Source organism: Strigops habroptila, chromosome 7 (genome assembly GCF_004027225.2).
Source record: "Strigops habroptila isolate Jane chromosome 7, bStrHab1.2.pri, whole genome shotgun sequence".
Classification (NCBI taxonomy): Eukaryota; Metazoa; Chordata; class Aves; order Psittaciformes; family Psittacidae; genus Strigops; species Strigops habroptila.
Window position 1 is genome coordinate 27,463,747 of NC_044283.2, and position 27,962 is coordinate 27,491,708.

Genomic DNA, 27,962 nt, shown 5'->3' on the forward strand with positions numbered 1-27,962 from the left:
GGCTCCTCAGAACAAAGCATCCATGGAGAAACTGGAGAGAGTCCACAAAGGAGATAAATGGACAAGAGCACCTCTCCTGTGAGGAGAGGCTAAGAGAGCTGGGACTGTTCAGGCTACAGGAGAGAAAGCTCTGGGACGGTCTTATTAATGTATATAAAAGCCTGAAGGGAAGGTACAAACAGGTTGGACCCAGGATCTTTTCAGTGGTGTCCAGTGACAGGACCAGAGGCAGTGGGCACAAACTGAAACACAGGAGGCTCTGTGTAAACATCAGGAGATAGGTTTTTTTTTTACTATGAGGGTAACGATGCACTGGCACAGGTTGCCCAGGGAGATGGTGGGGTCTCCATCCTTGGAGATATTCAAAAACCATCTGCAGTCCATGGCAATTATCTCTAGGTGGCCCTGTTTCAGCAGAGGGGTTAGACCAGATGACCTCCAGAGGCCCTTCTAACCTCAGCCATTCTGTGATTCTGTGATAGGAAGATTTATTACAGTGCTCAATTGTGATGATAATCTTTGAAAAAAGTAATCAATAAATTAATTATACAAATAATAAAGACTGAAGTACATACTTACTCATACATTTTCTAGCCACACAGTATGCAATGAATACCAACCTCATAAGGAGTCTGTGCAATATCCTAGAATTGCTCTTGCTCCAGCTTTGAAGCATAAAATACATGTTTAAAGATGGTTATGGTCAAAATGTTAACATCTTTTTTTCTGTGCAGAAAAGCAGCAGCATATAAATTCATGCCAAAGAGCTACATTTTATACCTCATGACACCAAAGATGTACATTCAATGGCAGAACTTAGCTGGAATCTTGCCTGCCTTTCAGGCAGGCTTGTAACTTGGTAAGACCAGTGTACTGAATGTGGGTCTCTCGCCCATGATAGTGTCAGTTGTAAACAACTTTTTAAAAATATTTATAAAAACTTTTAAGTGTATTTATGCATAGATGCCTTTACAAAGTTCACTGCTGCTCATAGTTTCTAGAGGACAGTTACTGAAGGTGTGTGCAGAGACACTGGCTGTATTTTTGAGTTTCAAGTAACCTAAGTCTAATCTGAAGGGCTAAATGTGTTGTCTCACCACTCATAAGGCCAGATATACTCAGAGACATCTTTTATAAATAATTGAAGTTACAAGATTGCTTCTTTCAGTAGAACCAGCTGAACAGTTTTGAAATTAACTCTGAAAAGGACGTATTATGAAAGGGGCATACTTATTCCACTGTGCATGCAATGTGTGCACATACAATGCATTGTAATGACAAATTATACTTTCTATTTTGTCAAAGGTTTAGATAAACACTGCCTAACACGAACATGTGTGGGCCTGTTGAACACCTCCTTTGAGAAGTCTGGCAGGCAACAACTTTCTGCAAGAAACTAAACAAAGCTGCTTATAAACCAGCCTAGTTTTCCAGACGTGAAGTTAAATATTTGCTACAAATGTTAACTTCCCACCAGATGCCTCTGCCCATCTTCATGTATTCTTTCCCCTGAGAGATCTTTTGTTCTCCCAGTTGTTTCAGTATGAAACAACTGGAAGGTTTCAAAGTCAAGATTCCAACAGTTTTGCCAGATGTAAAACCAACAATACAGTGAATTACAGCCATGAGAAACTAACTACAGGGTTGTCCATGCTAAAGAGCTCAAAGGGCCATCAAAACAAGGGTCCTGGTGGCCTTTTTCTCAGGAACCGCTTGTCAGAGGGGTGTGCTGAATCACCTGAGTGATATGGGAGCCTTGCTCCGGCTTCTTTTCCTTTGGAGGGATTGCTCCTCATTTCCTCTCATCGCAGAAGTTAAGAACCTGCCCCAGGTCAGAGAAGCAAAGCATCCATGCAGGTACTGAGATCTTGAAAATACTGCTGTGGAAATGCTGCTTTTCCCTTCCTTCTCCACGTGTGTGGAAAAGACAGCACAGACGCCAACTGCAGCTGCTCAGGAAAAAACCGCAACTGGTCTAATTTCACATTCAGAGGAATTACTCTTGCTCTTGTGACACAGTGGAAAGATCTCATTTTTGCGGCATTACAATCAATTAATGCTATTTGTGCATAATCACCCGGGGCCTCTGCTCGGGTGTGGTCTCTAACATCTGGCCAGTGCAAGCTTGGAATCTGATGACTGAGAAGCTCATGGAAGCCCATTATTGACCTGATATTTAATGGGAAGCTTCTGGCCCAAGCCTTGCTGCTCCTCAGTTCCCAAAACATGAGAAAAGCACTAGCAACACAAGCATGAATGAGAAAGCAGGATCATGGCCTTTGCTATTCAGCCATAGGCTGTGGTGACTATTAAGCAGTGACTCCCTTTGTTCATCCCAATCACCTTTACTCTTCGTAAAAATAGCAGATTACGCAGCAGTTCTCAATCTTTTTTCTCACACACATCCCCTCAGCCCCACCCTGATCCACACACCTATGGGGAGTTTATCTTGTAGGGAGAAATGATTGCTAGAGCTGCTGGCAGCAAAGTAATGGTGTCAGCAAGGGACAGAAAGTTGGGGTAGAGAATCTGGGGGATAGGCAGACCACAAAAGGAGCTGGGGGAAGAGGAGAGAAGAGGGGAAGGAAGGAGAGGGAAGGAGAGGGGAGGAGAGGGAAGGGGCGGGCAGGCGAGGCAGGATGCAGGCTGTGCACATCGGGGGCTCTCAGAGGTCATCACAGAGGAAGCCCCTAAATATGACATAATCACCACAAACAGCTGCAGTTTGTCTCAGCAGCTCCCAGGAAACAGAGGCTCTTTCTGGTCCTGGTCCTTCTCCCCACTCTGCCTATGTCTCCTGGCAGAGCCCTTCCTCACAGCCCCACTTCACACTCTGTTGTCCCCCCCAGCCCCAGCCACGAGCCCCATCCCAATCCCAGTAGCTGCAGGGTAGAAAGGACTGATCTCCTGCTGCTACTATTGTAAAATCACAGTTAATGCAAGTGACTGAAGGTTTATCATGCCACCAACATCTGGACTGAAGATAGTTAAAGAAGAACAAAGAAGCTATATTGTGTGGTCCTACTAATAAATACTCCTAGTTGGAATAAAGTTCCCTACATAGGTTAAGACTGCTATTATACCCAGCAACCACTGAATTGTCAGCAGTGCCACTGAACTGTTAGTGTCACACAAGATCCTTATAATTAAAAAACCTTTTGCTTGCCTTTTGGTGGACTGTAATTCTGTTAATAAAGTAACTGTGCTCACAGAATATATCTGGACTCCCTGAAGGCACTTGACTTGATAGCAAATATACAGACTTAAGAGAGAATGAGCTGGATTTACAAACTAGTTTACAGACCAGTCTCCAAGGGTTGCCATTGATTGTTTTAATGTGATATCAATAAGCAGAGTTCCAAAGGTCATGGCTCATGGGCCAAAACTTTAATAGTGTTATAGTTGTGACAATTATACCAAATCTGTGGTAAAGTTTGCTGCTCATAAAAGGTTTGTTTTGCTAGCAGATAATGAAGACATTACCATAAGAGTAACTTAAATTGCTTTATTAGAAGATACCAGCCCAGAAGTAATTTAAAACAGTTACATACTAAAGGTGACATTGGTTTGGAGGAAACAATGACATAAATTGTTTTTATGGATCAAAGGCCTGGATTCTGGTGAGGACCTAACAGTGGATGACCCCAGCATAAACTGGATATAATGTAATCTTTGAACATATAAGGGGAGAGTATTGCATAAGGCAAAAGGGAGTCACTACCTCCATAAGGTGAGGAAGTGACTCCATCCTTCTCCCCATACATAAGAATGCTGTAGACTCATGTCTGGCACCCCCAACACCCCAGCAGACCATGCACCATACCTAGCACAACCCAAACCCAATCGTGTGGCATTTGTTGTGGCCTCGCACCTTCTCATCATACCCCACAGGTCTCAGCACCACAGTCTCATCTCCCTTCTTCCTTCCCCAGCCTGGTAAATGCCACTCCTCTGCAGTGTCATCCCCTGCAGACTCCAGTCCTCCTCCAGCCCGCTTAATGGTTACCTTCTTCTCCCTAGCAAATGCAAGCTCCACAACGAAGCTGTTGAGCAGATGGAGCTTGAGATGGGGGAAACGGGTGTGGAGGGCTGGCTCTAAGGGCAATGTCCCTCAGTGGCATGGGGGAGGGCTGAGCATCCCCACGATGCCTGCAGATGAAGTCTGGAGACACAAACCCCCAGGGTCCAATAATTCCTTAAACATAAAGGTGTAAAAGCACTGTTGGCAAATTTTATATGACTATATATTTATACAGCATGAAAGGCTCAAGTGTTATTTAGCGCACAGTCCACATGCCTGGCTCACACCGAGGAGCCATGACCATCGCCAGGACCTCCGAGCAGGGGCACACCCCGCATCCTTTAGAGGATTCGAGCATTTTGGGAAAGTATCCCTGGGCCTCCCGCGTAACCACTGGCTGGGATGTGCCGGCCCCCAAGAGACGTGCCGGGCGGCGGGGCCGGGCGGTTCCCCCAGCAGCGCGGCAGCAGCGGCGCCCGGCGGCGGTGAGGCAGGGCGGACCGCACGGCACGGCACGGCACGGCACCGCACCCAGCCGTCGCCGCGAAGGCTCCCACCCCAACACGGACAGCCGCGAGCGGTGACGGTTCCGCGTCACCGCCATGACGTCAGGGCGGCGGGCAGGCCGGCGGAGCTGGTAACATGGCGGCGGCGGCCGGATGCGTGTGCCCTGCCCCGCCCCGCCGGCGCCGCTGAGGAGGAGGCGGTGGCAGCAGCGCCCGCGGCCCGCCCCGCCGCGCCACTGCCCTCCCCCGCCGCGGGCCGCCCGGCCATGTAGACGGGGCGGCGCGGCCGCCCTTCCCCGCGCAGCCTCCGCTCTGCCGGCGGGCGCCATGGAGGACGTCGGCTCGGGCGTGAATGCGGACGCGGAGGTGCGGAAGCTGCAGGAGCTGGTGAAGAAGCTGGAGAAGCAGAACGAGCAGCTCCGCAGCCGACACGGCGCCCTACCGGCCGGCCCCGCCAGCCCCAAGCGGCTCCTGAGCGGCGGGCCCTCCCCGTCGCCCCCCCCCCCCGCCGCCTCCCTGCCCGACGGCCGCTGCCTTAGCCCCAGGGCCGCCGCCCGGCGGCCGCCCCTCGAGGAGCCCGGCAGCGGCGCGGCCGGCGAGGACGGCAACGGCCTCCTGGACGACGCGGCGCTGCTCAGGCCAGAGGAACTGGAGAGGTTGGCCGACTACGAGGAGGACGAGACCGGCTGGTGAGGAGGCGGCCGGGGTGGGGATGGGGTGGGGGAGCCCCTCTCCGCTGGCCCCCGTCGTCAGGAGGTTGGGGGGGTACCGTCCTCCCCTTACCCCGCCGTCCCCGGGAGGAAGGGGCCGTTTTAAGGCGTGTGCCTGGTGTCGGAGGTGCTCTCGGGGCTTTGTGTAGGGAGGCAGCCTCGCTCTCTGGGGCTGAAGGGAGGGATTAGCTCTCCAAGAGGTACCGAAGCCTTCAGGGGAAGGGTATTTTGGTTTCTGCACATCACATCGCACCTCCCTGGCGGCCTGCAGCTCTGTGCTTTTGTTCGGCTGCAGCGAGAGTACTACATCGGGTCACTTGGAGACCGGAGCAGGCTCCAGTTCTGGCACAAAATCAGTTGCCGGTGTTTTCACAAGTTCAGAAGGTGCGGAGGCGTTGAGAAACTTGTGGAAAATTTCTGGGGTAGTGCAGGATTAGCCCATAGGTGCTGTTGTACTTCTTCAGATGTGCAGCAAGCGTGTTTTGAGTCTTGATTTCTTTCAGCTGTGAAGGCAGCAAACGTAACATACTCTTTCATCTCATAAATGTGTTGTCCTTAGGTGTTTTCATTTATTGTTAACGATGTAGGACCACGGTTTACCTTAGGTGGCTTCTCTCTTCTAATTGGACTGCCTGCCCTGCTACTCCAGCAGAAACACCTGCAGGTGGCTGTCCACCTTCTCTTTATTACACTTGGATGAGCTTCTACTGAGAATCGAGGTTTGCTCTCTTTAAACAGCATGCTGCTCTCCAGCTGTCTTTTTAAAGTTTCCTATGGCACCAGTTGAGGAGCAGTGTTAACAGAAATGGTGGGGAGGAGCACACTGTCAACAGAGAAACACAAGGGGAGTGTGCAGAGGCAGGAAAAGCGTAACAAAAGCAGTCTGACTTGGGTCAGAACTGGTTGTAGGTTCATCTGCAAAGGTCTTTGTGAGTGAGCACAGACAAGTTTAAAAAACAAACAAACAAAAATGCCTTTCGGAGTTAGAAACACCTTTAAAAATGCTGGAATGATTCCATTCATGAGCAATGTTGTAGTTGCTTAGGGAGGAGACTGTGTGCTTCCTCAGAGAATTCATTTGCCTGACATCCAGCCTGATCCACTGGAGAAGCGTGAGAGCATAAGTTTATTCTCATCCAACACGAGTTTACTAAATTAAAAGAAGGCATCATCTTCTGGGTGATGAGTCTGCAAGGCAGCTACTTTTGCTTCTTAGCTCATGCCATATAATCGACGGGCCTGTAGCACTTGAGGGAAATAGAATATATTAAATTTGCACAGCAAGTTTGGAGTGGGATGGACACATTTGTGAATAGCATGAATTCTAGTGACAAGAAATGTTATTTTATATATTAATCCTAAGTCATGGGTGACATAATGCATCTCTTCAGTGAAAGTTAATGTCACAACAGAACATATGGTGACAGCAATGGTATAAATGCTGTGTGGTTTTGTGTATGCAGTTCTGGACACACATGGGGCAGGCGGTGTAGTTCGCTGAGCTCTTGCTGGTGTCAGGTGTTCGTCACATTACTTACGCTGCCTGTTACTGTGGCTTCAGTTGTGTTTCTATGTAAGGCCTAGTTGTCAAAAGACAACAAAACTTAAATGCAGTCTATTACAATTACATGGCTTCATTCCTTTCCTAATATTTTAGTAACTATAATACTAATTTTCAATCTCAGACATGGGACAACAACTAAGACAGAAAAGACCCCTAGAAAAGAGCACTTGTCAAAATTTACTTACTGTTGTACATATGAAGAAGTATGGCTATGTAATTAAAAGAACTGTCTTTTCATGCTATGGTTTACTATGCACTTAATGATAAATGTGGTTTGGCTAGATTGGCTGATGATTGATTTATTTTTCCAAATTGCTCTATAAAAATGGAAATCAAACTCCTGGAATTTTTGAACACCATTTAATTCTACTGTTGAGGCACTAAATACTTTGGGTTTTTTTCTTATGAAGGTTGGATGACTTTGTGCATTTGATGAATGGAGCTTATTGCTCTAAATGAAGGTGGAAATTTTCAGAGGGCTAGTGAAGCAATCAGAAAGAAACAAGCTTGTGAAAATAGGAAGGGTGATATGACTAAGTGGATTTCTCTTATACCACTGTAGAAATCAAAGACTACTTACCAGCTGAGGAAACCTCACATGGAAGCAAACTAAATGTAAATCAGGGCTGGTGTGTAAAAATTGATTAATCTTGCCTGTTTTGTTTGTCTGCATAGAGAAGCTTAGGTTTGTCTTTACTTTTGATTTCAGAAGGACTTTGCTTTGGGAGAAAATAGATGATGAAGGGTGCTCATCACCTCTGTTATTATCTCTGCTTTCTGTAATGCAAGCATTTTTTCAGTCCATGTGTTCATATACTCAATTATGAAATTGTCTGCAGCCTTGTAATGACACTGGTACAATTGTATTGTTTTACATTTAATGCTCACATGAGATTAGTGCCTGTGAAGTTTGGCTATGAGTTTAAGATGGAGCAGTTGGTACTCTGACTGAAATCAATACTGGAATGTGATGTGTTGGTGCTTTAATCTACATTTTGGAGTTGATCGGCTCATTTTTAGCTTGTGATTCTTTAAATGCTTTTAGAGAAGTCTACCCAAGACATTTCTAAAGTGAAAAATGAAAGGGGAAAGTAGAACTAGCCAAAATTAACAAGTGAAAAGAACTTTGATACTGCTGCTTTAGTAGCAGTATTAGCTATTAAAACAGCATTTCAATGTTAGTGAACTTTGGCACCATTCATATTTTTGCTTGCTTGATTTGGTGGGGTTTTTTTTGGTTGGTTTGGTTGGTTGTTTTTTTTTTTCCCCACTGTGGTTATTTCAATCCAGTTATGTTTTAAGTTTTAAACAGTTCTGCACATGAGACAATCTTCAAATCATATGGTAAATTAATAAAAATGTCAGTTAATTTAGATTGATGTTCTTGGCCATATGTTTTTGAATCCCGTTTAATGTGCAAACTTTCTTCCTTCAGTAGGGTACTGAAGGTTGCAAATAGGCACATATGCACATGCACACAGTACTGAGCTGTACCTAGTCCCATGGAGACTTTGCTTTAGGCCTGCTAATTACTTCCTCAAGAAATTACAGTGACTTTGGTAATCTGTTCTGTGGGTGTTCCAGTTTAGCTGTTCTTGAACCAGGTTGGATCAAATCTAAACTTTTTAAAATTTGAATCTCAACAGGTCTTTATCAAAAAGACAAAAGGGCAGGAAGGGGGAATAGAGTGGAGAAATCTTGAGAGAGGTGGGACGTGGTGTACAACTCCTTGCCTGACTTGCTGGGTAGGGTTGGGTGTGGATCTACAGCACTTTTGAGACAACTTAGTAACAGTGTGCAAGGTGGCTTGCTGTGCTTCTTAAAAGTGAGCTGTCTTAAGTTTATTGCAGGATAAATGTGCACACGTGGGCAATTACTGTAGATCAGTTAATGTGCTGTGAATCCAGTGTAACTTGTCACGCTGTCAGGTATGCTCTCTGGGAGGCTTTCTTTTAAATGTGAGCAAAACATACAGTGCTTTTTTCTTTAAAATTTACATGCAGTGTGTGCAGAAGAGAGAATAGGTCTTGCTGTGTATCTATTTTGTATGTCTAATTGCTCAGCAAACTTCAGAACATGACAGAACTTTAAATGACAGTTCTATAAAACCTAGCCTAGCACTTTCAATGTTTCCATGTCAGTGCAATCTAAAGTCTTCTTGGTAGGGCTGAAATAGCTTTCAGCTGACTGACTTCATTTACAAACAGAAGGCAGTTACTGTGTGTTTGAAGTGAAATTATTGGTGGGTTGTTTAGATTAATAGTTCAAAGTAATATTTTCAGTGGTTTTGAAGATCTCAGATTGGTGGTGTATCCTGTTTAGTTAAAATGGAAGGCACATACTTTTACTATTACACACACTTTCATTCAGCAGCTACTTCTCTTAAATTGGTGATTATGTTTACTAGTTTACATTTCCATTCTAGCCATCCATTCTAGTTAGTTGGCCAAGTGGCTGTTTCGAGGATAAAAGCATGATTGTCATCTGTAATGGATTGTCTTTCATATCGTATTACCTGATGTCCCTTGAATGCTAACATTAGTTTGGAACCTTAAAGTTTGCTGTAGTGAACTAGTAAAATATATAGGATGAGTGTTTTAGGATAGAACTGCACCTGAATGAAATCCCGTTGTTGAAATTACATTGCAGCATTTCTTATTCAACTGCTAAAATTTCATTGTATTAATGTGGCAGGCATCTTGGAAACTGGGCAGGTTCTGATCAATTCCTGCCCTGTGACCTAAGTAAAAGAGAAATTGATGCTTTTTGTTTTGTGGCAGATTAAATGTCCGTCTGATTTAAAGTTGATTTTAAACTAAATTTGAGTAATGTCTTCTCAGACTAGGAAGATAATGTGAAAACAAGCATGTGGGAGAACTAAAGATTGCAGGATTTACCTGGTTATCAAGTGAAACAACTGGTAACATCAAATAATATTCCATTTGACTAAGGCCTTTGGGATATCCATGTTTGTTGTGAAACAGGTGTTTGAGGACTGGAGGAAGAATCCTGAGGAGAATTTTCTTCCTGTTTCTATGTTCTTGTGTGACATTCTTGACTTCTAAACATGCTTGATATTTGTATGTCATGAAAGCTTGATACCAATTTTATTTATTGTCTTAATGGTATTCCTGAAATTTATTTCATAGTCATGTCTCGTTTAGGCATGATTCACAGTTCTACTTCTTGTAGGTGTTGGTAAAGCTCTCAAGCCTAGTCATTAAACAGAATTTTATTTTGGAACACTTTTAATAGGACACAGAACTTCTCAGCTTTTCTCTATTCTATGTAAATATCAACAATACCATGTTAGAGCATATACACTCTCACAAACTCCTTCTGGGAAGTTTCTTAGACACTGGAGACTTGTACAGACTTTGTGTGACAGTTTGAGGGAAGCTGCATGGTAGCATAGAGAAGTCTTCCAAGCTTTTGAAGGCCCTGTTTCCCATTTTACGGCATCCCTTTCAGACAGCTACATGTTCTTTTGAGACAAGGAAATGAATAATGGCTATAATTTCCAGTAACTAGTCAGGACACTGTTAACTATCTTTAATTGTTGGTGACAGGAAGGTGATCGTGTCCCCAGTTGCACTTTGCAACCTCTCTGAATACTCTCAATTCTGCTGGAAAGTCACATCATGTAGTTGAGACACGGTGCTTTAATATGAAGGTTTAATGAGATAGTCAAAGCATTTTTGTAGTATTTATATCCTTATTTTTGAGACACCTGAAGTTTGCTGTAACTGGTGGTTCTCAGATTTAGAAGCATTCAGTTAAGTACATCTACGAATTAGTAATTACAGGCTGACCAACTCAGTCAGTTACAACTGCAGGATAGAAACTTTGCAGGAGTGGAGGAGGAGGAAAGAGGAAATCTGTGGGCCAGATACGTGCCGTGATGTCGCTTAGATATTTGGATTTTTTTCTTTACAGCCAGAGGTTCTCTTCAGATCTTCACCTGCAGCTGTTTATTCAAAAATCTGTCTTAAAATTTAACTCATTTAAATTGCTTCAAATAGGATCTCCTGAAAGTTTGAGATTGATCTAAAAGAGTTTAGATTGGCATTGTTGAGTTCTAGGCTGTCTATTTCCAAGGCTGTCCAATATTATTGTCTCCTGATTTAAGCAGCTTTTCATTCTGGAATTTCCCTCCTGTATTTCAGGGGAGTTTGTTACCAATCTGTCCTTAGATTTCTATTTTTTTCTTCATATCTTCTCTTCAGGTTGCTTTCTTGATCCTGCTTTTGCCTGCAACCTGTTTTGTTCGCACTCTTGTTTCATTGCCTCTATTGTACCTGCCACTTTTTCCTTAGGGTTAATGTAGCTAAAATAAACAAGCTCTAACACAAGTTCCTTCCACTTGCCATCTTCTTTCTAATTCAGATCTGTGACTTCATACTTGTCTGCATGTTTTTCACTTACTCTTGCACTGAGTGATAGAAGGATTTTGATACAAGAAGACTCTTCCTTTCTTCCTGATTAGAATCTAGCCTTCTGGTTTCCTGCCTGTGGCAGCTAGCCTCTTGTATTTTAATGCACTGGGAAGTGCTCCTCAGGTGAGGTAATCCTTAGGGTATTCCATTCCTACCTCAGTGTTGTGTCCTCTTTCTTCAAAGCTTTTTCAAACTCACCTGTGTCCTGGTGCAACATGCTACAGCTTGCCCTGTTTGGCTGACGTTATCATATGAGCCTGTAGTGACAGTAATCCTTCTGCAAGAGCTCTGCCCTTTTTGTGCTGTGTCTTCCTGGAACTACTCAGGAGAGCCTCTGGCTGCTTTAAACCTCAGATTGGCATAGTTGACTAGTGACAGCTGAAGGAAGGGAATATTACTGTGTGCGCAGAATCGTGGTGTCTGGGCTTCTTAAAGCTGTTTCAAAATAGATCGAAGCTCCTGGGCTTCTTTTTATATACTGTTTTCTTTTATTTGACCTTATGTCACCGAACTGTAGACTCTTTACTCCCTTGTGGAGAAATTGGAGTGTAGGTTTCTGGTGTGTTACCATTTGTAGTGGGGGTGGTAACTGTAAGCTGTCAGCTTCCTCAATGGTTTTCAACTTCCTGTTTTGAGAAAGTGATTTAGTAGTGTTTAAAGAGGTTTGAAGTCATACTGGTAATCCCCACTCTTGAAGTTGCTCTGCTGCCAGTCAGTGCAGTTGCTTTGCTGTAAGAATGCATTAACAGATACAAATGGGAATTAATCTTTTCTGGAAAGCTCTTTAGCTAAGGAAAACCTGTGGTTTTGGGTCAAACTGTAGTTTGACAGAGATCACTTAGCTGTATGAAGTTATTTGTACGTGTTTCGTAGTCTCCTTTCTGCTTTTTTCTCTTCCTGCTGTTTGGAAGAGAGGAAGAAGTAGTAAAAGCATCACTCTGATTCTTAGCCTTTCCCTTGGTCTTTTGTTTTATACATCCAAGGGAAGCAGTGCAAGTGGAGGTATGTCAGTTTCAAAACTTGAGATTGGCTGTTCTTTGTCCGGTGGGAAATTAAGATCACTGCTTTATTATAATGAGACTTTGCAGTTGCAGAATGCACAAAAAACTGTCCCAAAAGAGTCATTGTGTTATTGCATCAATGCACATGTTTGTCATGAGGTAGTGGAATTGCATGAAGTATGTATATTCTAAAGTTCTGTCTGGTTTTGGTTTTTTTTAATGTAAGGTGTGAAACAAAGGCTGTTAAAGGAAACACAGTTGACTGGAAAGAGGTGGGAGAATTTGCAATATATGTTTGGTTAGAAAGGGAAGTGGAAAAGTGAGAGCTGCTTGAGCCTGTGTTGCTGCAGTGATTAAACTATGTGTGAAACAAATGCAACAATTGGAAATCGTAGAAAATAATGTTTTGGTGCTTAAAATACCAGGTGCCATTTTGATTAGTCAGGTACGTTTGTTGAAGATGCCCCTTTTGTGTGTCTTTCGAAGAGGGGGGACACTTTATTTTCTTGCCTGTTATACTGGGTATTACTGTAAACACTTCAAATGTGCATGGAACTTCTCAAACACAGCAAGGCATGTCAGCTATCCAGAGAGCTATGAGCACACTTTGTCTGTACAGCACAAAAGTTGGCTTTGTTGCTTTTAATACTTACTTGTTTTGCATAAACATACCTTAGGACAGAAAAGAGTACAGGCAAATAAATGCAAAAATACAGTAAATTTGAAGTATTAAAGAGCTAGTAAAAATTAAATGTTAGTTTTAACTCTATGAAGATAATTGCAGCAAGCATAGCAATTTGTGTAATTGTTTACGTAGAACTGTAAAAACTGAGTGATTCTTGTGCTTTCCAAGCATCTTGAGGGCTATAAATATGTGGTGACTCTCAGCTTTTCTTGTGGGCAGGGTGCCTGTGAAGGCTGTAAGGATTTCTAAAAGATCAGTTTTAACAACCAGCATGATACTGGCCAGAGCGAAGGCCACATGGGCTATAGAATGTGGCAATAGCTATTTGCGTTGTTACAAACAGGTTCATTTTTGTTTGAAAACCTGGCAGCTAATAAAAATCCTCTCTCCTGCATTTGCAAACGTAGCTTTCTAATTTCAGTGCTTATGAAGGAAGAGTGTTTCAGAGTGTGCTCTAAACAGTGGTCAGTGTCTTGGGCGAGGCATTGTGGTGCTTTTACAAGCATGCTTCTTGGGAAGCTTTTGTAAGAAGAGACTTTAAGGGTAGTAATTAAAAAAAAAAAAAAATCTTTTAAAGCTGTTTATAAAATCAACTGAGTTCAAGCACTAGAATTACAGAGGAAGGATCAGCTAATAATCAAGTAAAGACAATTTCTGTTGGAAATAACTTCTGTGTTGCTGATGTCATTGGCATAAAGGAAGCAAGAATTTTTCCTGTTTTGTAGGGAAGCATGGCTGATTAAGCTGTCAAATGTTCCTAAGTTAGTGTGTAGCATACAACCACTTGGACTATGAAGTCTGTCATTACTCCTAGAAGAAACACTCATTTGACTATTTTTGTGTGAGCTCTAGTTAGAGCTGTAGATCTTGCAGTTCACTCTTTTTCTGCTGCTGAAGCACATTTCCAGGTTTGGTTCTAGTCCAAAGATGAGGCTTAAATATCCATACTTTGAAAGTGTGATTGGTTATGACTTCCCCTTTAATCTGTTTTTTGAGGGAGGAGAAATTTTCAACTATATTTCTAGAGCCTTTAAAGTAGAATACTTCTTTCTTCAGTCACGGAATGCTGATGTTAAAAATAAATGAATGGAGATGCTGATGGGCAAAGGCCTCAGCATGTCTTGCAGAACAATATAATCTCATTGTTTCTCTCTACTCTGCTATGTGCATTATCTCTTGTTCCTTGTTTTTAATGCTTGACTGTGTACCCCTTAGGACAGAGATAGTCCCTTTGTTCTGTGTTTAAAGGAAAACTAAAGGATCAGGTGCTCGGATACAAATTATAAGTAAAAGTAAAATGTTTATTGTTCAAGGCTGCTGAAATAGTAGAAGTGTTCTGTGGACTTTTGCACTGTTCCTTGGCTATTAAGATGCTTATCACTTACTACATCTTTGTGTGTAGGAAAACAACAGTTGCATATTGCACAGTGCTTTATTTCCTTCTTTCAGGTGAATGTTACTTAAATCTGAAAAGATTAATGCTAATTTGTACATTTATGTAATTGTCCATATACCCAAAGTGTCTGAAAAGTGAAAATGTTTGGGGCTTTTTTTTCTGGCATATCAGTCAGTGTATTCCAGTAGCAATATAGGCATCACTTCTTGCCAGAAGTCCATGGGTAGCCATATGTTATCAGTATTATACTGTATTCAGAATAGTTAATTTAAAGGTAAAACTGGTGCTTTCTTTATAATTTTGGATTGTACTGTACCTACAATATAAAAATAGAAATAGCGTAGTATGTGGTATTTTGTTATATGCCTGATCTTATGCTCATTTTGCCTATCTTCATGTAATTATTTTTTTCCTCTCCTTTTCAGGTTATATACGTCCCCAAAGAAGAAACTGACTCCAGTGCAAAAATGTGTCAGTCCCTTAGTTTGGTGCAGGCAGGTATTGGATTACCCAAGTCCTGACATTGAATGTGCTAAAAGGTCACTGATCCACAGGCTGGAACAGACAATGTCGGGTGAGTTCCTGCATGCTGATGCTGGGTGGTACATACTCTGAAGCAGAGTTAGAATTAGCCAATAGGTAGTTGTGAGATAGGAGGGCGAGATCCAGCAGTTGACTTCTGTCTAAAATTTTCATTATGGTTTGCAAACAGTAATTCTATTCATTTTCTGGACTGTACAAATAAAATTAAAGGAAGTGTTAGACCATGAGTCAGAATTTCAGAGTTTTGTGCTACCTGCATAGTTACGGTTTGGTCAGAAGTTTTCAGAAAGCACATGATCTTGGAGGTTTTCTTATTTTGAAATAAAAACCTGTATTAAACTATTAAGTGCTTGTCAGTATTTTAACATGGAACTTAGTTGTCTGCTAGATGAGCTATTTTATTTCATCTAAGGAAATGGAAGCTGGAGTTCTTCAATACTTCGGGGAGGTAATATTGATTTCTTTTCCTCCTATCCCAAATAACTTAAGATATTGCCACAGTCAGATTAAAAAAAAAATCCAGTGTTTGTGATTCTTCATTGATACAAATTAGTTGGTTATATTCAAAACTGGAGAAGGTCTGAGTGTTTGGCCCTGTGAGGGTGAAGGCCTACGTTCCCTACCATTTTATTCCCAGCCTTTTTGATGTCAAACCAACAGCAAAACTGAAGGTCTGATTAGAATTCTCTGTCCATCTATTTCTTGCTTTATTTTAATTTATTTGTTAGAGCCTATTTTTATAAAAAAAAAAAAAAAGTTGTGCTGAGACGTGACTTTCTTGCTATTAATATCTATTCTCTTCCTCTATTTCCATCTTTTTGCAGTCTTGCAGTATGGTGATATGTCTTTTTTTAACTGTTATCTTAAGGAATAGAATGGCTGGACTTGAGCTAAGAATATGTGAACACACAGTTCCAGGAGTGTTCCCAACTACCAGCTCCTTTACATGATTATACATAAACTTTATGCTGAGTTTATTTGATTGTAACTTTTTCCCCCCTGCCTGGATTCTTTTCTGGAACAATTCAGTCTTTATTCTGGTTTATACTAAAATCGTTCTTAATAAAATTTGAAAACATTACTGGTGGAGCACATGAAAAGTCCATTTCTTCTGAAAATCGTGGGCATAATGGTGAAAGTGCCTTCAGTGTGAGTCATGTGTTGATCTTTCTCTATTTCTTGTGCTTTGTGTATGCTGCCTTGAAGAATGTCTTTTAATAATAGATAGCTTGCTATGGGAAGAAACTGAAATTCTAAACAGTGAAAAGTACCCAAGTTACAGGGATTTATGAATGATGATACAAGTTTTGGAATTTGAATACTACTATGTATTTAGGACTGGATAACAGGTTAAGTATGAACAATTCTGTTCATGGTTTAACTTCTTTTCAGAACTAAGTAGAAATTTGCCAGAAGTACCACAAATTCTGTACCATTAGGGTAACTTTAAAAATTCAACCATCGTTGAAATAGAGACGCACGAAGCTTCCCCATGGAATGGACAAACTTGAAAGTTTGATCATTCATATGATGTGTCTAGGCAACTTTACCTTTATTTTTCCATAGACCTGAGAATCTGCTTCTGACAGTGATACTTGCAAGAATATTGCAGTTAATCTATAGTATTAATAGCGGAAAATAACAGCAGTAGAAAAGATGGGCATCAGTACTGCTGGTTGGAGCAGGTTGCATGGAAACATTAATTTGTAGCAAGAAAAGAACATTGTCCTTTACAGCAACCAGCCTACTTACAGATACGGGGTAGCAGAAAGCTTCACTGGAGAAGGCAGCGCTGCTGGTGACCTTGTGTGTGTTTCCTACCTCACAAATTCTGAATATCTCATGAAGGTCAGAACAAATCAACCAACAAACAAAAAAAAAAATCTTAACACTGAATAAAGGGATTTTTAATAAACAAATTACAGTTAAATTCCTTTTCTATGCTGAAACCAGGACAGGCCACTACTATCAGTAGCCTAATTATTAGTGCACTAATTGAAGCCCCTTTTCAATAACAGAAATGTCACACAATATTCTTTGAATAGCTTAATTTCTGCCTTTTTTTTTAGAAGTGCTTTAGTGTATTGCCATATGTTTGCTAGGAACATTCTAGTCAGTTTGTAAGATGTGTGCATAGTTTCAATACTGTCATGCCTTAGAGAGTGTGGTTTCTAGCAGCTCGGTGAGCTGCAATTTAATCTAGATTTATATATAAAAGTTCAGATCTCTAGCTTTCAATTTTACGTTTAGCAATTTAATTTGTTCTTTGTTAGAATACAATTCTGTTTGGCTTTAAACTGAAAAAGATTTAGAGATTTAGATTAGATACTAGGAAGAAATTGTTTACTATGAGGGTGGTGAGACACTGTCACAGGTTGCCCAGAGAAGTCATGGATGTCTCATCCCTGGAAGCATTCAAGGCCAGGCTGGGTGGGGCTTTGAGCAACCTGGTCTAGTGGAAGGTGTCCTTGCCCGTGGCAGGGGGGTTGGAACTGGATTATCTTTAACCTCCCTTCCAACCCAGTTCTATGATTCTGCGATTTGATGATAATGGGTTTGAAGCCCATGGACATAAAAATCCCAAAGCATTAGAACAGGAGGTATACAGAAGGGAAAAATCCTACAGTCATTTTGCTTTTTTGTGCCCAGTAGGTTTGTGGTACCCAGAAACAGAAACAGAAGCACTCGCCCTGCTTAACGTTTTTTCATTCTAGCATATGCTTTGGGGAATTTTGTAGGTGGTATTGCTTAGTTCTGTGGTGCCAGTCTTCGGATTACTCTTGAAATATTGTGTGATCTAGACAGGTCTGAATTCTGGCGAATTAGACTTCATGATGTGCTCTAGTCTCTATGTAATTGTGCATAGAATGTATGTTAGCATAGCTTAGCTGCTGCTGTCTTCTGAGTTGCTTCCTTCCTTCTTCCCAATGCCTGCATGGAACATATTGAAGAGATAAGTTGTAGTGATCTTAAATCTCATTTTTATAAGGAAAATATTTGCTGCTGTCTTGTCTTGCCACTACTTCCACAGTATGGTTGTATCTAGGAGATGAAGAAATCAGTTGAAAAACTTCCTGGTGACTGAAATGTTTTGCTTGAATTGCGTAGTAATTAAATCACACTGAACATATCATATAGGGTTGTATTCATTTCTCATTGGTTCCTTCAGTATAATTTGTTGCTTTCCTCCTCTTTCATACAGCTCTCAAGAGACAGACTTTGTACAGCAGCCCTTTCAGTGCGGTGAGTTATGCGAGCTCCTATAGTCCAAATACCAGTAGCCCCTACAGCAGTGGTTTCAACTCTCCCTCTTCAACACCAGTGAAATCTGCTTTAGTGAAACAGCTCATACCTCCTGGTACCTCAGGTAAGTATGTGTGTCGTGTCTCTCCCTTACTATTTCTTCCTCTTCCTTTCAAAAACATGTGCTTGAATAGATATCTGCATTGAACTAGAGGAAGACAGACACTAAGAACTTGTCAGTCTTTTGTAGGATGTTTGCATGATGCAGTATTTAAGCTTTTTAGGAAGGGCTTTTTTTACGGACTTTCTGGCATGAGAGATACATTTAAAATGTTTTCTCTAGATGTCCATGTCCCTAAAATCACTGATGCATTTTAGCAGTTAGATCAAAACATGTAGCTTTAGTTCTGTGGAGTCCCAACATACATAAATGGATTCTAGAATTGGCCCTGTAATCGTCTGGGGTAGTAAGTGTTTAAAGGTTAGGTGCTGGTAGTTGTAAAGTCTTGGCAACAACCCTATTACTTATTGACTGCGACATGTGGTATGCAGTGTGTATCCATCAGTACCTCTGAGATATGAACAATATAATCAAAGGAAGAAGCATGTATTTTAATTAAAGGTGTTCCATTAGGGTTTGCAGACATCAATATAAACAATGCCGTTCCCCCTTGTCCTATCACTACACGCCCTTGTAAAAAGTTTCTTCTCAGCTTTCTTATAAGCCTCCTTTAGGTACTCGAAGGCTGGTCTAAAGTCCCCCTGGAGCCTTCTCTTCTCCAGGCTGAACAAACCCAACTCTTTCAGCCTGTCTTCATAGGAGAGGTGCTCCAGCCCTCAGAGCATCTTCACAGCACTTCTCTGGACTCACTCTAACAGCTCCATGTCCTTCTTATATTGGGGGACCCCAGAGTTGAATGTGGTACTCCAGATCGGTACTCATGAGAGTGGAGTACAAGCGGAGAATCACCTTTCTCAACCTGCTGGCCATGCTTGGTTTGATGCAGCCCAGCATATGGTTGGTTTTCTGGGCTGCGAGCACCCACTGCCAGGTCATGTGGAGCTTTTTGTCAACCAGAATTGTCATCAGGCTCAGTCAGAATCTGTTTTTAGATTGGTGGTTCTTTCACTAGGAAATAAATACAGCTTGCCTATTTTTAATTTTTAAACGTTTTCTATTTATTTTCATTCTGTAGGTCATCTTAAAAGTTCAGCAGATAGAAATCCTCCACTAAGTCCACAGTCCTCTCTGGACAGTGAATTAAGTGCATCAGAGATGGATGAAGACTCTATTGGGTCTAATTACAAGCTAAATGATGTTACAGATGTGCAAATTCTGGCACGAATGCAAGAAGAAAGTAAGTATTTTCTATTTTGAAAACAAAGTGGAGCAGTTGATTTTTTTTTTTTTTTATTTTTTTTTTTTTTTTTTAATTGAATAACTCACTAGCACTTGCTTAGCAGGAATGGAAAAAGGAGTGTAGATTCTATTGGGGATGTACAAATGTAGTTCTCCTGAGAAGGCTGGCAAAGGACTTCTGCCTTCAGTATAAGGAAAGGAAGTTACTCTGCAGAAGTGTTCTTTAGGAACAGTGGATGAAAGAAATGCTAGAGAGAGTATGAACTTGTAGCATCTACTTACTACATGCTAAAAGGGTGGTTAGACTGGGCTACTGCTTGCCACCAGTCTTAGAAGATACGTGCCTTCTTGATTTAATCCTGTATTGTTGACATCAGTGCTTAAACCATGATTTAAATCACCAAAATGTAAAGTAAATAGGGTAAAGAATAGTTAAGAAAAGCATGTATCTCGTATTATAGGTTTAGCTGAGACTTAGTCTTTTTTGTCCCTTGAGACGGCAGAAAGTGACAGTAATTTCATTTGTCTAACTAGGTGGTCTCCGGACTTTTTTATTGCGTACCCCTATCAATGGGTTGTTCTGCATACCTCTGGGGCGCATGCACCCTACTTTGGAGACCAGTGGTCTGAAAAGTCTAGTTTCTCTAGGGGTAGCTGTTTTGTTATATTTACTAACACACTGCAAGAGACATGTTGTCATGGCTGCTATTATTATGTTATATGATATTAAAATTAAGATGATATCAAAATTAAGATATCAAGATGTGCTGATAATGTCCAGCCTGGGAGAGGAGATGAACAAGTGCACAACACACTTATACTGATGATTGCTGTAGTAAGAAAAGGAATGAGCTCACCTACTTATTTCAAGACATTATCAGCTGGTAGATAACTTTTGTTGGTAGTCAGCTGGAATTAATGTAATGCCTTAAAAGGACTTAAAGTGAGCCACATTTGAGTTTCAGCACTGGGTAGATAATTTGTATGTAATGTCTCTACTTTGAACCATTTGTGGGCTGAAAGCAAGTATGTTCTCATGGTTGCCAGGCCTCCGGCAAGAGTATGCAGCAAGTGCTTCTCGGCGTAGTTCTGGCTCTTCTTGCAATTCTACAAGGCGAGGCACGTTCAGCGATCAGGAGCTCGATGCACAGAGTTTAGAAGATGAAGAAGATGGCACACACCACGCAGTGCACCCTGCTGTTAATAGGTTCTCACCGTCACCTCGCAGTTCTCCCTGGCCTTCACCAAAACAATCTCCAAGGAATTCACCTCGCTCCCGGTCACCTGCTCGAAGCATAGAATACAGTAGAGTTTCACCCCAACCTATGCTTAGCCGCTTACAGCAACCTCGTCTTTCACTTCAAGGCCACCCTACAGATTTGCAGACTAGTAATGTAAAAAATGAAGGTAAAAAGCTCTGTTTCATGTTAATTGCACAAGTAGATGTGTAGTTCCTGTAAAGAATTTTGGTGCTTAAACTATGTGCCAGTGTAACATCACGGTTTAATCTTGGAGTTGTTGAAGAAAAAGCAGAGCAAGGAAAGCTTAAATTCTGCTGGGGAACCCTTACAGTGAGATGGAGTTGATAGGCTTATATTTATTTTAGATGTTACCCAGTCTCTCGGTGTAATCGCGTTTCATGGTGACCGAGTTCTATCTTTGGCAGGCAAATGTACTAAAATAAAGCAGCGCCAAGGAAACTATCACTCACCAGTAGGATTAGGCCTTCCAGATGGCGGAATAAAATGCAGGGAAAAGTAGCTGTGGTCAGATGAGAGTAACTGGCAATTTATACATGCTTGTAGCTTGTGAGATAGCTGAATGCTTTCTTTTGGCAATGCAGGACTCTGAACTCTTAGAGCATGAGTATAGCCTTAAAAATATTAGTACTTAAGTCATGCATTTATTGGATATTTTAGATATCTCAAAGCTGCGCAAACTGTGGCGTAACAAAAAATAAAGGTTTCAGTAAAGTTGACACAATTATGCTGTATTGGCGTAGAACAAAATAATGTGATCCTGATACAGTTTTGCTTCTTGAATGTACTTTTTCCTGGTAGCAATCTGACAGAAGCTCCTTCAACTGGACTGAAATCTTACAAGCATATTCCCTTTTTAACAAATGTAGTTGTTAAATAAAAATAAAATCTTAAATTCAGAAAGAATATACATTTAGATACTAGGAATTCACCTTATTTTTTTCACTTTCTGGTAAGCTGGATGCAAAATGTCTGTAGCAGAGAGGATGTAGAAATGCATTTTTAAACAGTTTATTTTTGGGGCCAGGGGGTTGGGAAGGAGTGTGGGTGGTGGTTGTTCTGTTGGCTTTTTTTTCCCACTAATACAGCAGAGGGGTCTGTGCCACTTACAGAATTTTATCAACCAAGAAATTTTAGAATTTTAATCAGGAAAATAAGTGTGCTAAACCAGAGCTGCTTGGGAAGGTGATCCTGCACATTTAATTAGCTGTTCAAGAATATCTTCAGAAGAATTAGCTCAAGTGTCATCTAGTAATAGTGGTTTGAGGAAATTTTAAGTATATAGGAAAAGGTACAATGCAAAAGCTGATCTATTATACTGTGGCTTAATTGAGAATTTCCTTTCCATTCTTTTCTGGGGCTTCATGAAAGTCTTAATGTGTGCTAGATGAGCTACAACAAAATATCCCATGAGAGGCAAGGTACCAAAAGCTGGTATCCCACATACCAGAGGGATCAAAATAGAGCATGCGATCATGTGTTTCTGAAACACTTCCAAGGAATTCTCTTGCAGTGTTTTTTGCGTAGTTGAACGTCACTTGGATATTCAGAGTTGACGCAACAGCAGCCAAAAAAAGTTGTTTGGGATTTCTTTTTTTTTTTTCCTCTAGAATGGTTAGAGGGATGTTTGGTTGACAGGGTTGAACAGTGATAAAACGGCAGTGCAAAGCTATGTAATGCAAGCTATTAAGTGCAGAATGTACACTTGTTGGAATATTCAGCCTGTGTTTTGGTTTTATCTTCAGTGCTTATGCGCTAGCATACTTCTTTCCTGCATGCCTCTACACAATCAGGTTGACATCTCGTCCTGACAGGGCATCTGCAGTCTTCTATCCAACATAGGCATCAACCTGGCCTTGCATGGGTTGGAGATACACAGAATGTTGTTAGATTTGAGAAATATTTGATGGCATCTTTTTGTATTCTGTGAGTGATGGTACAAATTTTGAAGACCCTTGAAGAAGCAGTATTAGTTGAATAGATGGTCAAGTCATATGTGAAAGATGAGGCATAACTGGGCACTTCAGTCATTTTGAATGCTGTGTATGAAGTTTCTTTCCAAGTGGCTGGCGGCTGTTTGTCATATAATGTGCTGATATGTGACTGGGTAGTCCCAAAAGTTGACTCAGATAGTTACAATGTGGTTTTAATCTTCAGGTTAGCATTCTGTATTATAAATAACTTTCCAGGTAAAGACTCCAAAAACTGTGCAGAACTGCAAATTAGGTTTGCCCATTCCATTTCCATAAGAGTAGAACAAAACAAAACCCAGAGACTCATAATCCAGATACATTTCAATTTCAAAGTATGCTATGCTTGACTTTTTTTTTTTTCACCACAGTGAAATATGTATTCTTGCTTTTTTTTGTAGGTATTTTGTATATGGTAGATCTGAGAATAATACGTAACTTGAGTTCAAGATAATGGAAGAACTGTAATGTAACAAAATAAGTTTTTAATTTGTAGCATAGTTTATTATGGCTAACATTGCGTTGCTTAGATTCGGAGTTCAACTATGGGTTTGTAACTTTGTTCAGCATCAGATTACATGTTGTGGTATCTTTCTGTATTATTTTGTACAGAAAAACTAAGGCGTAGTCTTCCAAACCTGTCCAGGACATCTAGTATCCAAGCTGAGTCTGTGAAAAACAGCAGAAGTGACTCAAACTTCCAAGTGCCAAATGGAGGAATACCTCGCATTCAACCTCAAGCCTCAGCCAGTAAGTACCTTTAGTGACACTTTGAGTATATTTTAGAATTGAGTGATGGTCCTCAGCTGTCTTCCAGTTTCATGGCAAAGAGAAACATTTCATGCCACACTGGAGTTGCTAATCTTGATTTTGGGTCATATCTGCGTGAATGTGCTTTTTTGGTACACAAAATCTGGTACTGATTATATTCAAAGAATGTCTGATCTCTTACTCAGGTATCATTCATAGTTTCCTGAAAATATATGTAGAAGTGCTATGAAGAGTATAAACACAGTAGTTAGACATTGCGGAAACCATTTGCTTTATGTGATTTACTGAAGGTATAATGCTCTGTTCTGTTTTGTTTACAGACTACAGAAACTTACTAGGCTATTAAAATAGTACCTAGATGTTTATTGCTTTTTTTTTAACTAGTGAAACCTGATCTGAAAACATTCATGCCAGTTTAACCTTTGTTTTGCAGTTTCTTCTTTTTGTTTTGTCACCTGGAAATTATATTCAGTTGCAGTTTTTTACTTTTTTTGAAGAGATGATTGCTCCTTAGAAAATGCTTGGATGAACCTGTGTTCCATGAAGCAAATCAGCCCATTGCTGGGCTAGTGGCTGCTAGCTTGTCCAAAAGGGAACTGTTGACAGGAGAATGCTTCTGATCTCACAAGTCTCTTGAAAATGGTGACCTTAAAGAAGCCAAAGCAAATGAAATGTATTCAGTGCTTCTTTATATGTCAATATTGCCAGTTCCTGTTGTTTAAATGTTTCCTGACTTTTATTTTAAAACAAGTTTCAGAATTTAATAACCTTATGTGACATTTTCAAAGGAAGAACACATTATGACTATTCTTATGTGTAGAGCTTTGAACTATAAAAGTTCTATGATAAAAGTTCATCAGTAATATAAATATTTGACTGGAAATGTAAGATAATAATTGTGAATGAAACAAAATAATTTTTTTTACCCATTCAGTGGTAAGGGCATACTGGCATACCTAGTTGGCCTTGTTAACTGGTCCTTTCATAACAGCATGTTAATGCAACCACATACAGTTAAATACAGAATAAGGAACACAGACCATGCCAAAGACTACAAGATTTCTATCTTTGTAGTGGCTTAGATGCGGTTTCAGTCCCAGGTGTGTGATACTGTAGCCAAAGAAGTTAGTGCGACCTAGTGATTGTTCATACAGGTTATCCCAGCATCCTTTCACCTTGCCCTCTTGTGCCGCTGTTCACAAAAACTCAGAACGTGGGATTTACAACAGAAGGGGCATGTGTGTAGTTCAAATGCAGCACAGTTATTTGTTAGGCAGGCTTATCAAACTATAAAGCCCTCAGACGAGTTGGACAGTAGCTCTCCCAACTGTGTTATTTTTGTGATAGGAAGATGAATCAAAATCGCTTGAAAGAAAATGAAGGAAAAAATATTTTTAGTTAAAATCTTTAGAAATTTTAAAATCCAGTGAACTGGGAATGGAAGAGCACAGAGGGCAGCTTAGTTGGCTAGAAGGCTATTTCCAGTATTAAAAAGTATATTCACATTGAAACTTTATGGAAAGATCAGATAGCAGAAGTCTCAATATTTGGTATTTAGTGAGTTACTTAATTGCAGGAGCCAAAGTAGTGTGACTTATGTTTATACATATATAATTCTTTTCAACTTGTGGATGCACTGAGAGTCACAGAAATTTAGGTGAATTTGCTTGCCTTTCATAAAATCTTTCCCCAGATGTGAACCACTGTAGACCAACTTACATTTAAGTGTAAGTTAAGTATCACTAATAAAGCCCAGATTTCTAGCTTTTACAGTTTCCCTGCTCTTACAGATGTTTGTCAGAGTCTTGCTATTGACAATCGTAAAACGGTTTGTGTGTGAAGTCGATGAGTAAGTATCTTTGCTTAGTCTGGATTAAAAAACTTCTGCAAAACTGTACATTGTATAAAAATTTCCAGAATTGTGTCCTCCTTGTTGTATTTTTTTTTTTTCATTGGTTTTATATTTTGTCATCTTGCACAAAGCATTGTTAAATTGCAGCAACTCTTTGTTTTCCCTTGGCAATGACTTCTGGGTCTTGGGATTTGAAGCTTCTTCATACACCTGCTAGTTTTGCATGAGCTTACATTTGCAAGGATGCTGGCTTGCCACCCGAGGTCACTACTTTCTCCTTGTCAAAGATCTGCTGTTCATAATTTACTTGCACATTTGCTGTGGCTGCAATACTGAACTTGCTATGGTTGCTGGCATTCAAAAATGAGTTAGGAATCCAGTAAGTTTCTGAAAAGCCAATTTCTGTTATGGTTTCATAGGCAAATTGTACACACTTGCTTAAAGAGTAGAGGGAAGACTTATAATATGTTCAGAGGTACAACTGTAAAACATGAAAACATTTGTCATTTTAAGTTGTAGCTGTAATATGGTGAAAAATTAAAATTAGTTTTTAAGGGAGTGAATTAAATAGCAGTTGTAACTATTAGAACCTTCCCTTACATCCGATTCTCCATGCCATTATGTAGAAAGTACTTTTTTAATACAAAAGCTAGTAAATATTTCACCTTAAAACTCTGGAAGATACAGTAATACTTGTGTTCTCCAAAGAATAAGTGTCTTTTAAAGTGTTAGAATGACAGGAAGTCTCTGTACTTGGGTCCTGTACCACATAGATTGTGCAAAGCTGTAAAACTTCTAGGGTGGCTTCCACATAGGATCTACGTGCTTTATAGTGAATAGTGTATGATACCTTTGTGCTTATGTGGCGCTATTAGCACATGGATGTTAAATCTGTAAGCAGAGCTAAATATAATACTTTTTCAAAGAGCTAAGCTGTAAATTGTTCAAACTTCTCAGTAACTAGTCTGCTTGCCAAGATCCAGTTGCTTGGCGTGTAAAAGAAGAAAATGTGTGTTTTGAGGAAACTGAGGATTCTGTTTCAGTTGATCAGAAGTAAACGTGACTACACGTATTGAGCATTTGTGACAGGTAATGTAATAGCATACAGAGCAGCACTTCAAGAGCAGCGATAGTGTGGATAAGCATGCACTCCACACTTGTCTCAAACTGCATGTTTCCTCAGCATTGCTCACGTCGCACAGCCTGAAGTTCTCAGTGATTCAGTGCACAGAACTGTTTAGCTATCAAGTCTCTGTTTCCCAGAGTCTCCATTTAGAAGGAAGGAATTTGATATATTTAAAATCCTTTCTATACCATTCCACATCTCTGACTTGCAAGTAGTTTAAATAATGATGAGGGAAGAAACTTAGTGCCATGTACAGTTGCATATTTAAATGTAACTAAATGAATTAAGGCAAACTAAATTCAAGATCATAAATATGAAGAAAGAAGCTGTTCTTCATTTTCTGTGGTATAACAAAACACTGATTCAGCAAAAAAATGGTATAGTGGAAAACTTGTGGACAGAAACACTCTGGCCAGTGGTCTGCCTCACTAAATTCCTAGGAATTGTGCTCATTTTTAAACATCTTACTGTGCTTAATTGGCTGTTCATGGGTATGCCTTGGAAGAAGTTTATAGGGTGTTTTTTTCTTAATAGCCACAGGCAGCATTTTATCATGTTGGTTATTAAGACTAAAAATATGACCACTAGTCATATTTTCAGAATGAAGGTAAAACATATGATGAACTTCTTTTATATTCCAGAAAATATTGTGAATTTTGCACTGTCTAGGAAAGGTGATGGCAGTTATTACATGCTGTCAAGTTTAGAAAAGGATCAACTAATATTGATAGGATTCCAATTGTTCCTCCCCTACCTTCTTTATAGTGATATTCAGCAGTTGGTGATAGGATTACTGATCTTCCTTACTCAGGGTCAGGATCTTTATGCACAGCTGTCTCCCCATCTTTCTTCCTTCTTACTGTGGAAATAAGCCTTGCTAGTGTAAAAAGCTTTATGCTGGTATAAAACTGTTCACTGGGGTGAACAAAGATGTTTATTCATACATTATCATTTTAAGAAGCCTTTGTGTAGTCAAAGCTTTATTTCATTGACTACTTTCCTCCTTCCCACCCCTTAAATACGCTGTGGTGAAAATATGCTGAGTCGATGCGTTCTTTCTGGCAATAGGTAATTCTCTCCTTACCAAGATTCTACAGCTCTTGGAACATTGGCTTCTCTCTTGGTAACTGATTGGTAGTGAGATCATTTCAAGGCAGTATCAGTCCTTGAACATTATTAGAAAAAAGGCAGGATAAAGGAGCAAAGGAGCAATAAAAATTTCTGTCATGCTCTCTGCATGCTGGCAGATGATAGTTCTTAGTGTTATGTCTGAGTCCTTTTGCATGCCCTTTTGAAGAGGAAAAAACCAGACATCTCTCAATGTCTTATGTTTTCATAATTGAAAAATAACCATTTGTTTATAAGATGATCACATTTAGACAAAGATTTATGTTTTTGCATAGTGTTAGAATATTTTTTTAAAATCTTTTTAAAAAAATAGTCTTACTAGGTAAATATGACAGTTTAGTTTTCAACTTAGTATCTAATCTTGCACTCATATTGCTGTAGCATGTTTGCT

The 27,962-nt window shown here is 40.4% G+C and overlaps 1 protein-coding gene across 3 annotated transcripts in view; it reads left to right on the forward strand.

Moving 5' to 3' along the window:
- The first annotated feature begins 4,640 nt into the window (after positions 1-4,640).
- The window catches only part of SLAIN2 (SLAIN motif family member 2), a 33,195-nt gene continuing 9,873 nt past the window's right edge, over positions 4,641-27,962 (forward strand). For 2 of the 3 annotated variants that reach the window (XM_030492109.1, XM_030492110.1), the window contains exons 1-6: positions 4,641-5,216; positions 14,745-14,893; positions 18,065-18,229; positions 19,302-19,463; positions 20,513-20,872; positions 23,307-23,444. In XM_030492109.1, coding sequence (XP_030347969.1) covers positions 4,681-5,216; positions 14,745-14,893; positions 18,065-18,229; positions 19,302-19,463; positions 20,513-20,872; positions 23,307-23,444 — 1,510 coding nt within the window. In that variant the 5' untranslated portion in view covers positions 4,641-4,680. Of the gene's footprint in view, positions 5,217-14,744; positions 14,894-18,064; positions 18,230-19,301; positions 19,464-20,512; positions 20,873-23,306; positions 23,445-23,962; positions 27,938-27,962 lie in introns of those variants that run through there. The other variant, XM_030492111.1, reaches the window with a different exon arrangement.